Here is a 16,124-nt window from a genome sequence, read left to right as displayed (position 1 = left end):
GTATAGATTTTCAATCGAAAACAATGAGAGGATGGTAAGAAACAGCCCCTAAGGGTCCAAACAGCATTGGCGCAAGGCCCAAACATGGCATTCAGCCCAATTTACATAAAATCTTTCTAAATCATATAAGTATCAATGGTTTCAACAAAGTATGCAACTTTACAGTTGCTACGGGGCGGACTAAGTCACAAATCCCCAACAGTGCACGCGCACACGCCCATCACCTAGCATGTGCGTCACTAAAAATAGTAGAATGATACAAAATTCGGGGTTTCATACCCTCAGGACTAGATTTACAATCGTTACTTACCTCAAACCGGTCAAATCTTTAACCCGCAATGATCTTGCCTCTGTACTCAGCCTCCAAATGCTCCGAATCTATTCACAATCAGTACAATACCATCAATACGCGCTAATGGAATGCATTCCACAAGAAAAACTACAAAATTAGACCAAAACCCAAAATTGGCTCAAAAATCGCCTGTGGGGCCCACATCTTGGAACCCGACAAAAGTTACAAAATCCGAAAGCCCATTCAACGACGATTCTACCCATACCAATTTTACCAAAATCCGACCTCAACTCGACCCTCAAATCTACAAATCTTATTTCCAAATTTTTTAAGTTCCAATCTCTGATTTACACCTCAAAATCATGTAATCTAGTCGGATTATTCGATGATAATTTAATATTATGGAGTAGAAATGATCACAAGGGACTTACCTCAAGTTTTCCTTGAAAATATAACAAAAATCGCCTCTCCCCAAGCTCCAATTTGTCAAAAATGGCAAATGGGACGAAGCCCCCGTTTTTATAATTCTGCCCAGACATCCTCGGTTCTGCCTCGATCTTGGCCTTCGATCGAGGTCCTTGATCTTGGTTCTCGGTCCTGGCCCTCGATTATGTCTTCTTCCCAGCCTTCGACCGTGAACCTCGACCGTGGGCTCGATCATGCCTTCGATCGTGACCCTCGACCCTGGGCTCGATCATGCCTTCGATCGTGACCCTCGACCCTGGGCTCGATCATGCCTTCGATCATGACCCTCGACCTTGAGCTCGATCTGGGCTTCGATCGTGGCCATCGACCCTGAGCTCGATCTGGGCTCGATTCTAGGCAGAAGAAATTTTCCAACAGAAGGAAATTGCAGCAACTGTTCTAGTTAAATTTTTGATCCGTTAACCATCCGAAACTCACCCGAGACCCTCGGGACCTCAACCAAATATATCAACAAGTCCTTAAACATCATACGAACATAGTCGAATCCTCAAATCACCTCAAACAACGCTAAAACCCTGAATTACACCCTAATTCAAGCCTAATGAACTTTGAAATTTCTAATTTCCACAAACAACTCCGGAACCTATCAAATCACGTCCGATTGACCTCAAATTTTGCACACAAGTCCTAAATGACATAACAGAGGTATTCCAATTTTTAGAATCAGATTCCGACCCCGATATCAAAAAGTCAACCCCCCGGTCAAACTTCTAAAAAATAAAACTTTTGGCATTTCAAGCTTAATTCCTCTACTGACTCCCAAATAATATTTTGGACACGCTCCTAAGCCCGAAATTACCATACGGAGCTATTGGAATCATCAAAATTTAATTCCTAGGTCGTTTACATATAGGTCCATATCCGGTCCACTTTTCTAACTTAAAATTTTCAATTATGAGACTAAGTATCTCATTTCGCCCCGAGTTCCTTCCGGACTCGAACCAACTAACCCGATATAACATAATATAGCTGAATAACACAAAAAGAAGTAGGAATAGAGAAAATATGGTTATAACTCTCGAAACGACCGGCCGGGTCGTTACAATGATGAATATAATAGGCCAGCTCAGGCAGTTTGGAAACACTTGGATTATTGATTTTTCACCAATAGCCATGAAAGTCTTGGAAGAGAACACAGAAAGGTCAATGAAATGTAACATTTTCTAGAATAGTGAGTTTGGATTTGAAGTGAAGCAAGGATCAAGTGCAAGTGAAATGAAGCATCTGGTGGACATCAACAGGCAAACATGCACCTGCAGAGCTTGGATGTTAAAAGGCATACTATGTGCTCATGCAGTTGCTGCCTTGCATTATAAAAATCTGGAGCCTTTGAACTATATTTCTCACTGGTACAGTAATGCCACTTACATGAAAATATACAGTTACTTTTATTAGCCTGTCGTGGGTATGAATATGTGGCCAGAGTCATAAAACCCAACTGTTATACCACCTCATGTCAAGAAGATGCCAGGCATGCCAAAGAAGGTTAGAAGAAAAAAACCAGGTGAAATAAGACAGGAAAATTGTCCAAAAGTATAGTGGAAATGACATGTAGCAATAGTCATAACAAGGGTCATAACAAGAGGGGATGTCATAAAGCTGCTGGAAGTAATACTGCTGCTACTTCATCAAGTTATGTGCATGCAAGTGTTGGTAGTTCAAAGCCACCAAAGCAAAGTACTGGAAGAGGAAGGGGTAGGCCAAACTGTTCTAAAGAAAAGGTGAAGTTCTTCCCTTTAATGTCTTTTTTTTAAAAAATAATTATCAGATTCTTACTTTTAATTGGTTGATGTAGGATGCTGGCACTAGCAGTGATATAAGAACACAATATAACAGGCCAAGGATGGTTGGGATGGGAGTTTTACACACTCAAAGTGGCTTCAAAATTCAAAATGTAAGTTATAACAACCTCACATATTTAGGTGAATTCATTGTCTGATTTTCTGTTGGATTTTGGCAGCCTGGAATGTCCTCTACAAAATTTAAGAATGTGAGGTCTTCAGGAGAAGTAACTGGAGATCCAGGCCATCAACCAACACGAGGTGTTAAATGGAAAGGCAAAGAAGCTATGACATCAAGGCAGCTTCAACAATTGAGAGGCAAGAAACTCATTCAAACAATGTTTAGGGTTGCTAAGTTGAGCCAGGAAAGCACCAATGCAAAACAACCCAATTGATCAAGATACTGTTTTGTTGATGACTATATTGCAATAGACTGCATTATGATAAAATTTTAGGCAGTTGTATACTGCAATTATGTATTATGATAAGGATTTTTAAACAGCTATAGACTGCATTTCGTATTTTGTTATCTTATGGTGTCTGTTTTGCTGCTGCTACAATGAGAACAAATAGATGTTTTATTATCTCATTTTGTGACTGTTTATTATGTCTATTTCTTTTAGGTCAATGAGATCATATATGTGTTTTAATACAGTCTATGCAGCTGACATATTAAGTCTTTTGTGTGTCTATTGTTGATTGCCAAGTTCTGGGCATACAAAGAAACAAGCAAAACACACCTACAACACTTCACAATATAAAAACAACACTTCATTAGAAACAACACTTGATTACATTCCGTTAAAAGGCTCATTACATTCAAATGAAAGGTCCATTGCAAACATACAAAATAAAACATACAAGCAACAACTACATACATATTGAGATGACAAAATTAGATTCAAAATGACAACCTCATTGCATCTTCTTTCAATGACATTCCTCGATACCTACAAGCAACAAGTATAACACACATCGCCAATATAATAAACCAAAGTACACTTTCCCTAGCCTTGGACTTAGCCAATTTAATCTTCCACTTCTTTTCATTCTCTTTCATCTTCTCCATATCAACTTGCAATTTCACCAATTTAGCCTCAATCTTCTTCATCTTATCCCCTTCTATGGTATTTTCAAACTTTAAAGTTGCCCTCGGCTTGGCAAGATTTTCAAAGCCTTTTAATGCAGTCTCAAGTTCACCCATTTTGTCAAGCAATTTTAGAATAACAAATTTGGACCTATGATCAATTTCGGAATCCTTCCAAACCCAAAAATTACAAGATCGTGGACCCTAAGATGAATAACAAACGAAAATTAATCAATTATAATTTTTTACAACTCAATTATTGAAAAACTTTTCACTATCAGTTACCCCATAGTATGGACAAACCCAATATCTTCTTCCTGGATTCCGAGGGGTCCAAGCTGTTAACAAAGGTAGCACATAGCCATGGTTGCATCGAATTTCTCCACTTGATTCATTTTCTTCCTCTTCCATGCAAATCCTTGTCAATTTCAAGCCTTTTGATGACATTGCAACAACTACAACACAAACAGACAATATCAAAGTCAGATAATTTGCCTTTGCTTTCAAAGATAAGCTAATTGGATTTTAGGAGAAAGACATAACAATAATAAAAGAAAGAAATTAGGGTTCTTAAGAAGGAGAAAGATTAATCTTTGCTTTCAAAGATCAAAACTTCAAAGGGTAATTTGATGCAATTTTGGCAAAATTTAGAAAAATAAGAAATTAGGGTTCTTCAATTGGGTTTGGTAAAATATTGGGGAAGAAGGGATTTTACCGTTGGTTGGGGGTTATATTGACGTTATTTTTTCTTCTTTTTTTGGGTGTTTTTAACGATTAAAAGAGAGCAAGGACATGCTCAATTCAGTTGTCTAAGATGCGTGGCTGGCTAGGGCTTAGGAGGGAGTAAATAAATACAATTGTTTTAACAATAGTGGGATGTTAGGACACCCGTAAAGTTTAGGTATGTAAATAATTTTATTGTATAAGTTGAATGGGGTCTTCACACATTTTCTTTATTCAAAATCGTTAATACATGATATAATAAAAATCCTAAAAATACGATTTAAAAAAATCAAATAGAAGAAAACAAAATATGAATCTGAAATCAACCTTAACCATTCAAACGCTAGCTGTGAGTTTTTTGACGAGGGCGACTCCAATCCATTTTTGCCACCTCACTTTTGCTCTTATCTATTTTGACATAATAAAAAAATAAAAAAAAACTGGCAATCTATCTCTTCTAAAACTTATAGGAGAAGTAACTTAATAGAAAAAAAAAAGAAAAAAAAAACGCGACTTCCTTTTGTTTTATGGTAATTGACGATGTAATTTTCCCGAACTCCCGTTACAACTTGTTTGGATGGTTGTTACACATCGTTTCATAATGTATCGTATTGTATTGTATTATATTGTATTGTATTGTATCGTTTAATGAATACAATATTTGGATACATTGTATCGTTTGCTGTTGTTTCATGATATCACACACAAACAATATGAAGAACAAACTTGCATTATAAAGAAAAATTAAAACACAAGATAAATTTATTATATAAAAGGTAGGGTAAATGATAAAATAAAATTAACTAATAATAATGAAGGGTGTGATAAGAGAAAAAGACAAGATAACGACGCAACCACACCAAATCGATCGTTACATAAAGTGGCACATTTCGTCGTTACGTAACAACGTATTTAACGATACGATACAATAAAATTTAAGTAACAACCAAAATGAATATTATATTTAAAGTAACAATATTATACAATACAATAGGTAACAACCCTCCAAACAAGTTGTTAGTTCATACTGTAGTATTATTTTTTCTTTGTATGCATTTGTAAATATTCCATTGAACTTTTTCAACTTTTATGTAATGAAGTTGATATTATATGAGTAATTCAGTTTTCTTTATAAATATTTTTTTTCGTGTTAATTAATTGTTCTAAAGTAATTGTAAATATGATTAGTATAGATTCATATAACTTATCTTAACTTATTTGAAATTGGTGTTGAGGTTTTTGTTATTTAAGATGAAATAGTCTTAAAATGAGGGTGAATGGGAAATGGAGGAAAAATAAAATTTTTGAGTAAAATTTTAAATTTTCCCCCCTTGACAATGAGACATTGTCCCATACTGGAAGAGGAAAAGATTTTTGGTGGGTGTATATATATAATTGCTCTTCTTGTAGCTCTTAAAGAGTTAAGAAGAAAGCAAGCCTCGCGCCGTCGTCGTCGTCGCTCGCTCGGCTACGGCTACGGCTACGGCTTCGGCTTCGGCTTCGGCTTCGGATTCGGATTCGGATTCAGATTCGGATTCGGATTCGGATTCGGATTCAGATTCGGATTCGGATTTGGATTTGGATTTTGGACCAAATTTATTTGTTAATAGTAAATATTAACGTAAGATTATCCGCATTTATAACAGATATTTTCCAATCCGTGTATTGACCACCAGCTGCAATAGCAGCCGCCTAATGCTCTTTCCACCATGGCCAAGTGCTTGCTCCACAAACAAGCTAGTGCATGCTCCACCATGGAGGATGGAGGGTCGTTCATCTTCAAAGCTGGCTGCTATATATATGTGCAGCAGCTGTTGAAGAAAGACACGAACGAAAAACGAAAAACACCAACAAAACTGAAAACGCTCAACTTTGGCTATATATTGCACTCCTTCCTCTCAGCATTTCCATACGATTTTCTGAGTTTCTACTCCTTTGTTCTGCATTGTTTTAACTTCAAACAAAGCAACTGTAAGTGTGATTTGCTATCGAACTTTATGTTCGCTGAAACACTGGGGTTTGAAGTACCGCTACACCAGTGTGTAATTCGTTCTATCCTGGGAGGAAATAATCCATAACCTTGGGTACTAGGAGGGGATTAAATTCCTTAAGGAAACACTGTGAATTCAATGGGCTCGAATTAATTACTGTTTCATTACGATAACTTATATTTTACAGAATTATTATTTACAAATACAGCAATATTGGCGGTACTAACAATCATAAGGAATTTAATATTTATTTCTGTATTTGTGTTATTCTTATTATTCTGCAAACTAAAACCTTTGTGGTTTTGTGTACTCCCGTTTTGGAGAGTAAAGCCTTCGTGGCATTTTGTTGGACATTAAAATCTACGTGATTTTTACTCCAGTTTAAAAATGTTTGTTTGTGTCATTCTTTTGCAGAAAAAATGACGACTGAAAGCGAAAACCAAGTTGTTCCGAGGGTGACTGCCAACGCATCGACAAGTCGAACACCGGCGTTGGCACCGGCAGAAAAACCCGAAAAATTTTTCGGGATTGATTTCAAGCGCTGGCAGCAGAAGATGTTCTTCTACTTAACTACGTTATGTCTACAGAAGTTTATCAAGGAAGATGTTCCTGATCTGCCAGATAAAACTCCAGAGAATGAACGCTTTATCGTGATTGAAGCGTGGAAGCATTCTGATTTTTTATGCAAGAATTATATTCTTAGCGGACTGGATGATAATCTGTATAATGTATACAGTGGCGTGGAGACGTCAAAAGAATTGTGGAATGCGCTTGAAAAGAAATATAAAACTGAAGATGCCGGGATGAAGAAATTCGTTGCCGCAAAATTTTTGGACTACAAAATGGTAGATAGCAAGTCTGTTATTACCCAAGTCCAGGAATTGCAAGTGATTATTCATGATCTACTTGCTGAAGGTCTTGTCATCAATGAAGCATTCCAAGTAGCAGCAATGATTGAGAAGTTACCTCCGTTGTGGAAGGACTTCAAAAATTATTTGAAACACAAACGAAAGGAAATGTCCCTTGAAGATCTCATTGTTTGGTTGAGAATCGAACAGGACAATAAAGCTGCTGAAAGGAGAGGCCGTGAAAATTCAACAATAATGGGAGCGAATATTGTTGAAGATAACAAAAAGAGGAAGAAGGCTTCTGGTCCGAAATACAACCCAAGCAAGAAGCGGTTCAGTGGAAACTGCTACAACTGTGGGAAAAACGGACACAAATCTACGGAGTGTCGTGCTCCGAAGAAAGACAAGAAAATGGGTCAAGCAAACATGGTAGTAAATCATGATGATGTTGATAACTTGTGTACCATGCTTTCTGAATATAACTTGGTGGGAAATCCTAAACTGTGGTGGTTTGATTCATGAGCCACTCGCCATGTTTGTGCAGTTAGAGAAGCTTTTGCTACTTATGCTCCTGTTGGACCCGGAGAGACAGTTTATATGGGAAATGCTTCAACAGCAAAAGTTGAAGAATATGGGAAGATATTTCTGAAAATGACTTCTGGCAAGGTCATGACTTTGAACAATGTCCTTCATGTTCCCGAAATGAGAAAGAATTTAGTTTCTACTGGACTTCTTGTTAAGCACGGTTTTAAGTGCATTTTTGTGTCCGACAAGGTTGTCATAAGTAAAAATAAAATATTTGTAGGAAAAGGTTACCTCACCGAGGGCCTTTTCAATCTGAATGTAATGGTTGTGGAAAACAATAATAATATTTCAGCTTCTTCTTACTTACTTGAGTCAAATGATTTATGGCATATACGTTTGGGTCATGTCAATTATAAAACCTTGCGGAAAATGATTAACTTGGAAGTACTGCCTAAGTTTGAATGCGAAAAATTAAAATGTCAAACATGTGTGGAATCTAAGTATGTTAAACATCCTTATAAGTCAGTTGAAAGGAATTCAAATCCTTTAGACTTAATTCACACAGATATTTGTGACATGAAGTCACTACCATCTCGCGGTGGAAAGAAGTATTTCATAACTTTTATTGATGATGGTACTCGATATTGATATGTTTACTTACTGAATAGTAAAGATGAAGCAATAGACGCATTCAGGCAATACAAAAATAAAGTTGAAACGCAACTTAACAAGAAAGTAAAAATGATAAGAAGTGATAGGAGTGGTGAATATGAATCTCCTTTTGAAGAAATATGTTTAGAATATGGAATTATTCATCAAACAACAGCCCCTTACACGCCCCAATCTAATGGGATTGCGGAAAGAAAGAATCGCACATTAAAGAAGATGATGAATGCGTTGTTGATAAGTTCTGGTTTGCCACAGAACTTGTGGGGGGAAGCCATTCTTACGGCTAATCGAATATTAAATCGAGTGCCCCATAGCAAAACACAATCCATTCCATATGAACAATGGAAAGGAAGGAAGCCCAACTTGAATTATTTTAAAGTGTGGGGGTGTTTGGCAAAAGTGCAAGTTCCTAAACCCAAAAGGGTAAAGATAGGACCGAAAACCGTTGATTGTGTTTTCATAGGATATGTGACAAATAGTAAAGCATATCGATTTCTGGTTCATAAATCAGAAAATCCCGACATTCATAATAATACGGTTATAGAATCAGATAATGCTGAGTTCTTTGAAAATATATATCCGTATAAAAAGGAATGTGAGTCGTTTGGTGAAGGATCTAAACGACCTCAGGAAGAAACAAAAGAAAGTACATGTAATCAGGAGGATCCAAGACGTAGTAAACGTCAAAGAACGTCTACTTCATTTGGACCAGATTTTGTGACTTTCTTATTGGAGAATGAGCCTCAAACATTTAAAGAAGCTATGACTTCTTCGGAATTATTATTTTGGAAAGAGGCAGTCAATAGTGAAATAGAATCCATATTGAAAAACCATACATGGGAATTGGTTGATCTTCCTCCTGGAAATAAACCTTTGGGTTCTAAATGGATTTTTAAGAGAAAAATAAAAAATGATGGCACTATTGATAAATTCAAGGCAAGACTCGTAGTCAAAGGGTATAGACAACGAGAAGGTCTAGACTACTTTGATACATACTCTCCAGTTACAAGAATTACGTCCATACGGATGTTAGTAGCATTAGCTGCAGTATATGGTCTTGAAATTCATCAAATGGATGTTAAGACGGCCTTCTTAAATGGAGAGTTGGAGGAAGAAATTTACATGGAACAACCTGAAGGGTTTGTGGTTCCAGGTAACGAAAAGAAGGTATGTAGACTTGTTAAGTCTCTTTACGGACTAAACAAGCACCCAAACAATGGCATGCGAAATTTGACCAAACAATGTTATCAAATAGTTTTAAGATAAATGAATGTGATAAATGTGTGTACATTAAAAATGTTCCAAATCACATAGTCATTATTTGCCTATATGTGAATGATATGCTGATAATGAGTAATGACATTGCCAACATAAATGCTACTAAGCGTATGATCAATAACAAGTTTGATATGAAAGACTTGGGAGTTGCTGATTTAATTCTGGGAATTAAGATCCATAAGACTCCTCAAGGTCTGGCATTGTCACAATCTCATTATATTAAGACAGTACTTGAAAAATTCAAGCACTTGGGCTTTAAAGTTGCAAAGACTCTGATTGACGTGAATCTTGCATTAGCAAAGAATAAAGGCCAAAGCATATCACAATTGGATTATGCTCGTGTGTTGGGATGCTTAATGTATATCATGAATTGTACACGACCAGATATAGCTTGTGCTATAAGTAAACTGAGTCGATATACGAGCAATCCAGGCCAATCTCATTGGATGGCAATGAAACGAGTTTTGGGATATTTAGAACATACCCAGAACTTTGACTTGCACTACAGTAAATTCCCTGCGGTGATTGAGGGATACTGTGATGCAAATTGGATCACCGGTTCAATTGATTCTAAGTCCACGAGTGGATATGTATTCACTATTGGTGGAGGAGCGGTATCTTGGAAGTCGTCCAAACAAACATGTATTGCCCGCTCTACAATGGAGGCTGAATTCATAGCCTTATATAAAGCCGGTGAAGAAGCTGAATGGCTCCGGAATTTCTTGGAAGACATTCCATTTTGGCCCAAACCGTTGGCACCAATATGCATACATTGTGATAGTCAAGCAGCAATTGGAAGGGCTGGGAGCGTTATGTATAACGGTAAATCTCGTCATATACGACGAAGACATAAAACCGTTAGGCAATTACTCTCTAGAGGAATTATCACAATTGACTATGTAAAGTCAAGTGATAATGTGTCGGATCCACTTACAAAATGCCTAACTAGAGAGGTAGTTGAGAAATCATCAAGGGGAATGGGGCTATGGCCGAGAACAAGTCATTGTGGCGATAACTCTACCTAGAAGACTGGAGATCCCAAGATCTAGGTTCAAGGAGATCAAACAAAGTCATTAATGACGGTTCAACATTGTCAAATAAAATTTTAGTCCGTTCTCGTGATGAGACAATGTTCAGTACCAAGGATAAAACATTAAGGCTTTTTAATGATTTCTAAATTTGATACGGGGTATATCAAATAGTGTATCTACAGGATGACACGTTTAGGAATCACCTATGTAAGTGTGAAGTATTAGCCGCTTCAAGGAGAACTTTGTAAGGCCAGTTCTCTACGCACTTATGAAACCAGGCGGTATTCATGGCTGAAACGAACACAACAATGAGAGCCAAAGACGGTTAAGGATCGGTTGTGTGACTTATGGTTGTCTAGGTATACACCAAAGTTCGACGGTTCAAAGATATCAAATATACCGATTGACCGATTATATCCGACATAAGTTCACTACGAAAAGTTCAAAGGAAAACCTACTTATCCAGATGCGATTAATCCTTGCTTGCAAATCACACAGTTTTTCCATGCATACTTCCGTGATATAGCCATTCCCATTCATGTGGGGGATTATTGAGGTTTTTTGTTATTTAAGATGAAATAGTCTTAAAATGAGGGTGAATGAGAAATGGAGGGAAAATGAAATTTTTGAGTAAAATTTTAAGTTTTCCCCTCTTGACAATGAGACATTGTCCCATATTGGAAGAGGAAAAGATTTTTGGTGGGTATATATATAATTGCTCTTCTTGTAGCTCTTAAAGAGTTAAGAAGAAAGCAAGCCTCGCGCCGTCGTCGTCGTCGCTCGCTCGGCTCGGCTTCGGCTTCGGATTTGGTCAAATGATCGATTGATTGATTAATTTTTTGGACCAAATTTATTTGTTAATAGTAAATATTAACGTAAGATTATCCGCATTTGTAACGGATATTTTCCACGTAAAACGATTGAAATTGTCCCCTGAACTATTTGTTAATGTTGGAGATTAGTCTTTAATGATGGACTGCTAGTCAATAAAGGAAAATTTAACCCATTTTTATTACGACAAAGATTGGTCTAATACCAATACTTAATCATTTTGTATAGTTTAGGGACAAATTTGTATTTTTAATTGAAATAACGGGACGAGTCTTTCTTTTTTAGAAAGTTCTTGAAAATCACTGAACACCAGGGCGTAATATGTAACTATCCTAAAAGATCAAAATACAATTCAAAGAATAGGAAGGACTTGAGTGCAAATAAAGAACCTATATATAGAAAACCCTAATCCTCCTCCAGTTGTAATTCTAGGGTTTCGCTGATAGAGCCAACCGGAGCGCGGCAGCCACTCGCACACCACCGTACGCCACCAAACAGCCACCATGGGTCGTATGCACAGTCGAGGGTTTGTTTATTCCTACCTCCTGTTTAAGTATCACTTGTCCATGCCACATTGTACTGATTTTTGTATTTTGTCAATCTTTTTTCTTCTTTGGGTGCTTAGTAAGGGTATTTCAGCTTCAGCTCTTCCATACAAGAGGACTCCACCAAGCTGGCTGAAAATCTCTGCTCCTGATGTAAGGAATTTATTGCTTATTAAAAAACTTGAATTTTCCTTTTGTTTCCTTTCATACATATAAATTGATAACTAATAAAATTGGAAAGAAAAATGTAGAGGTTGTAATGATACCTTGTCTGAATTCTAAATTTCCACATAATGACACGGGCGAATCCTCTAAATACTAAAACCTGGATAAAGCAAAGTATTCATATAGCTGATAGCTGATAGTTGATTGATTTATTTAATAGTTTTAATAGTTGTTTAAAAAGTTATGGAAATGCTGAATAGCTGGTTTCATATAATGATGATTATGTTATTAGTTTGTACCTGAACTGAATATGTACGTCTTTAGCTTCAGTGGGTGGGATTTCTAGGTCTAGGAATTTTGTAGATTCATTTTAAATTTACTGAAGAATCAATATAAGGGATTAACTACTGGCCTGAGGAAATGTGACCTTTAGTATAAGTTACTGATGCCTCTTTAATGCCTGTAGTTTCTGCATGAATGCACGATGACAGGTTTCCACAAACAATTGTGTAACCATTTCTCCATGTTGTTTGAACGTGTGATTTCAATTTACCATACCTCAGATAGAACTTTTTAGGTTTTGGCCTTGCATCACTGAACTGACTGGTGTGTGACTGTTGAAACGTGGTCAAGTCATTTTAGCTTTTGTCAAGTAACAGCAATGTTGTGCTTTCCAGGTTGAGGATAACATCTGCAAGTTTGCAAAGAAGGGTTTGACACCTTCTCAAATTGGTGTTATTCTTCGTGATTCTCATGGAATTGCTCAAGTGAAGAGTGTAACCGGTAGCAAGATTCTCAGAATTCTGAAGGCTCATGGTACTCATTTTTCTTTTTTGTGTATCTAATGTTCCTTGATATGACTTTTCTAAAGGAATGCTTGTTTAACCTGTTAATGTTTCCAATCAGGACTTGCTCCTGAGATTCCCGAGGATCTCTACCACCTTATCAAGAAAGCAGTGGCCATCAGGAAGCATCTTGAAAGAAACAGGAAAGACAAGGATTCCAAGTTTAGGTTGATTCTCGTCGAAAGCAGGATTCATCGACTTGCTCGCTACTATAAGAAAACAAAGAAGCTTCCACCAGTCTGGAAGTAGTAAGTTCACTCTTGTGTATTTTATTTTAGCGGTGAACTGCTTCTGACTTTGATTATATGTGTTATATGTGTGAAAGTTGAAATTTTGTTTCGAAATATCTGTCTTAGGGAAATTTACTAGCTAAATTATTTCTACCTGGAGTCTCTGTGGTTCCACCAAATGTGCTATTTAGGTCTATGAATGAAGTGGATTAATTTTATTTCGGGGCTTGTATTGTTCGATTTAATAAATTGGATATTGCTTTGTTCATCCTTTACCCTTTGGCTACTTTATTGGGTTGATGTGCTAGATACCCAACATTGCGCCTGTATAGATATATTGTGATGGTTACTAGTGAGGTGGACACCTGGCAAAGTTTTACTTGCAGTGCTCTGTGTGCACAATGTGGTCGAGTGTGTTATAGTTGCGGTTAATATTATATGAGTTTTATTAGCGCCCCCCACTTTAGCCCTTTTTAGTTCATGAATTTGTTTAACTCTACAAAATCTAGAGAACTGCATTACTGAGGTCAATTTTTGCCTTGCAGTGAATCTACCACCGCCAGTACTCTTGTGGCTTAGAGAAGATCATGGCACGGGATTTCTAGTTTCTTGGTCAAGTCCCATCTTCAAAATTATAGACTAAGTTGTTTTTGTATGGCCGAGTTTGAATGGAACAAATTTTTGTTTTGAGAGATGATAAGGGAACATTTCCAGCTTTAAATTGGCATCCGATTCTCTTAGTACTTGTGGTATATTTATATTTAGCTGCTGTTTTTCAGTTCCCCGTCTCATCAAAGTTTTGGAAGTAGGCTACATAGTAATTTTACCACATGGAATTTGAATTATGCTTGTGGTTTGACTTTCTCATTATCATTCGATTACCTCTATGAATGTTTGGAGCTTGGGATACTCTCTGGCCCTCGACTACTAAGAAGAGAGGAGAGGAAAGACCCAAAAGGAGCTGAAGGAAGGAAGAAATAGTACTTCTTTCTATCAAGGACTCTGTTGAGGGTAGAGTGATCTTAATTGTTCAACCACATCCCTTGGTGGTGCTAGTTTTGAATTATTTGCAAGGTTATTTTCTCCCTATTACCGGATGCTGCTTCTTCCTTTGATTGGTTAGCAGAAACAAATCTCATCAAAATACTTGGTTAGACCAGTTTGTTCACAATAGTTTCTACTTTCTATTATAAGAGCCAATCCCTTTTAAATTGAAATAGTTCAAAGATCTCTGATTTGTATCACCGTTCTTGCAAATCTTCCCACCTCACCAGTAGCGATGAATCTTGTCAACATATAACTTAGTGTAAATTTAGTATAGTCAATACAAAGTTTGATTGCAACATAAAACTGGATCCTAATATTGAATATTCACGAAGAATTAATATAAATGGTGGTTTTTGGTATAAAGATCTTTATAATTAATGTTACATTTGGTTTCTTATATTAAAATGAGTTAATATACTAAAATTCCTGCCTAAACTATCATGTTTTTGTCAGTATCCTGTTTAAACTATTCGGTGTCCTTAAAATCTCCCTGAACTATATTGCCTTCATATTAAAAACCCCTTGTTGCATTCTTAGAGGTGTGTGTAGTACTACACATGGCTATTTAACTCGGCTTAAAACCTGCCTAAACTATCACTTTTTGTCAGTTACTTAATTAAACTATTCGGTGTTCCCAAAAACCACCTGAACTATATTCCTTTTATATAGTTTACTCATGATGTATTACTTTCGGATGATTGATTAATTTTAGAGTTTTGGCCATAATAATATTTAATGTACTGTGTTAAATTTTAGGTTTAATTGTGATTGTGCTTTATGCAAAACTCCAAATAAATATAAATAAAGGCATATGGTGTTGCATTTCTTTAAAAACATCTTATATTACATAAAATAGATTACATAAAATAAAATTTCGCAAATAAAAAATCAATTGACTTACAATTACATTCTCTAATTCCAGATTACATAAAGAAGGTTCAAGACATTCAACTTTATTCTCTACAAGGTGTTGAGTTTAATAAGAAGATTTAAATTGGTATTCTTTCAATAATATGTGTAAGACATGAAAGAAGACTAAAACAAGAAAGAGAATAAATCATTTCAGAGGAAACAAGAGAGGAAAATTTTTTCCAGAGGAAACCCATATGGAAAATTGAAGAAAAAAGGTTAAAAAATGAAGAAGGTGAAAAATAAAGAAGAAAGATTAAAAAATAAATAAGGAAGAATGGTGAAAAATGAGAAAGAAAGGTGGATATAACTCAAATAAGGAGAATACTTATTAAAAAAATAAATGTGAAAGAGGGTTAGGCTAATTAGCCATTATTTTCTGTGATATGAGCCATTTTGATGGCTTTTTTCAGCCGCCACGCGCTCCCAAGCGAGTGTTTACACGTTATGCCTGGTCAGCAATGAAGGAGTTTTAATATGAAGGACAATATACTTCAGAGGGGTTTTGGGGACACCGAATAATTTAAGTAAGAAACTGACAAAAATATGATAGTTTAAGGGATTTTTATGGTATTAACTTTATTAAAATTGATGTTACTAATAGATGCTTAATTTATGCAAGTATTATGCAGTTTGTAATAAATAAAATATAGGATAAGAATAGATTAATCTAAAGACAATAATGTCCTTAAAATTGTCCATAACAATCTCTATGGTCTTTGAATTCACTGTTGCGGGTCTGAAAAACGGTTAATAAAGGACCGCCATAAGAGAAATCCCAGAGAGCTAATTGGAGCGTGACCCATTGACCCAATTGGTTCACCCAGCTTATTCCATACTA

The 16,124-nt window shown here is 36.3% G+C and overlaps 1 protein-coding gene across 1 annotated transcript; it reads left to right on the top strand.

Moving 5' to 3' along the window:
- The first annotated feature begins 11,911 nt into the window (after positions 1–11,911).
- On the top strand, positions 11,912–14,105 carry LOC107808791 (small ribosomal subunit protein uS15). Its single transcript, XM_016633358.2, has 5 exons — positions 11,912–12,068; positions 12,168–12,240; positions 12,930–13,068; positions 13,159–13,345; positions 13,873–14,105. Exons 1-5 carry the CDS (start codon positions 12,046–12,048, stop codon positions 13,904–13,906), a joined length of 456 nt encoding a protein of 151 aa, XP_016488844.1. The 5' UTR covers positions 11,912–12,045; the 3' UTR covers positions 13,907–14,105.
- The last annotated feature ends 2,019 nt before the right edge of the window (positions 14,106–16,124 follow it).

The sequence above is a fragment of the Nicotiana tabacum genome, chromosome 19, assembly GCF_000715075.1.
Source record: "Nicotiana tabacum cultivar K326 chromosome 19, ASM71507v2, whole genome shotgun sequence".
Taxonomy (NCBI): domain Eukaryota; kingdom Viridiplantae; phylum Streptophyta; class Magnoliopsida; order Solanales; family Solanaceae; genus Nicotiana; species Nicotiana tabacum.
This window is presented reverse-complemented; position numbering and strand designations above follow the sequence as displayed.

Coding starts and splice junctions, on each gene's coding strand:
- LOC107808791 (XM_016633358.2), top strand. CDS start 12,046: ATGGGTCGTATGCACAGTCGAGG. Junction 12,241..12,929: donor TGAAAATCTCTGCTCCTGAT/GTAAGGAATTTA, acceptor TGTGCTTTCCAG/GTTGAGGATAACATCTGCAA. Junction 13,346..13,872: donor CTTCCACCAGTCTGGAAGTA/GTAAGTTCACTC, acceptor TTTGCCTTGCAG/TGAATCTACCACCGCCAGTA.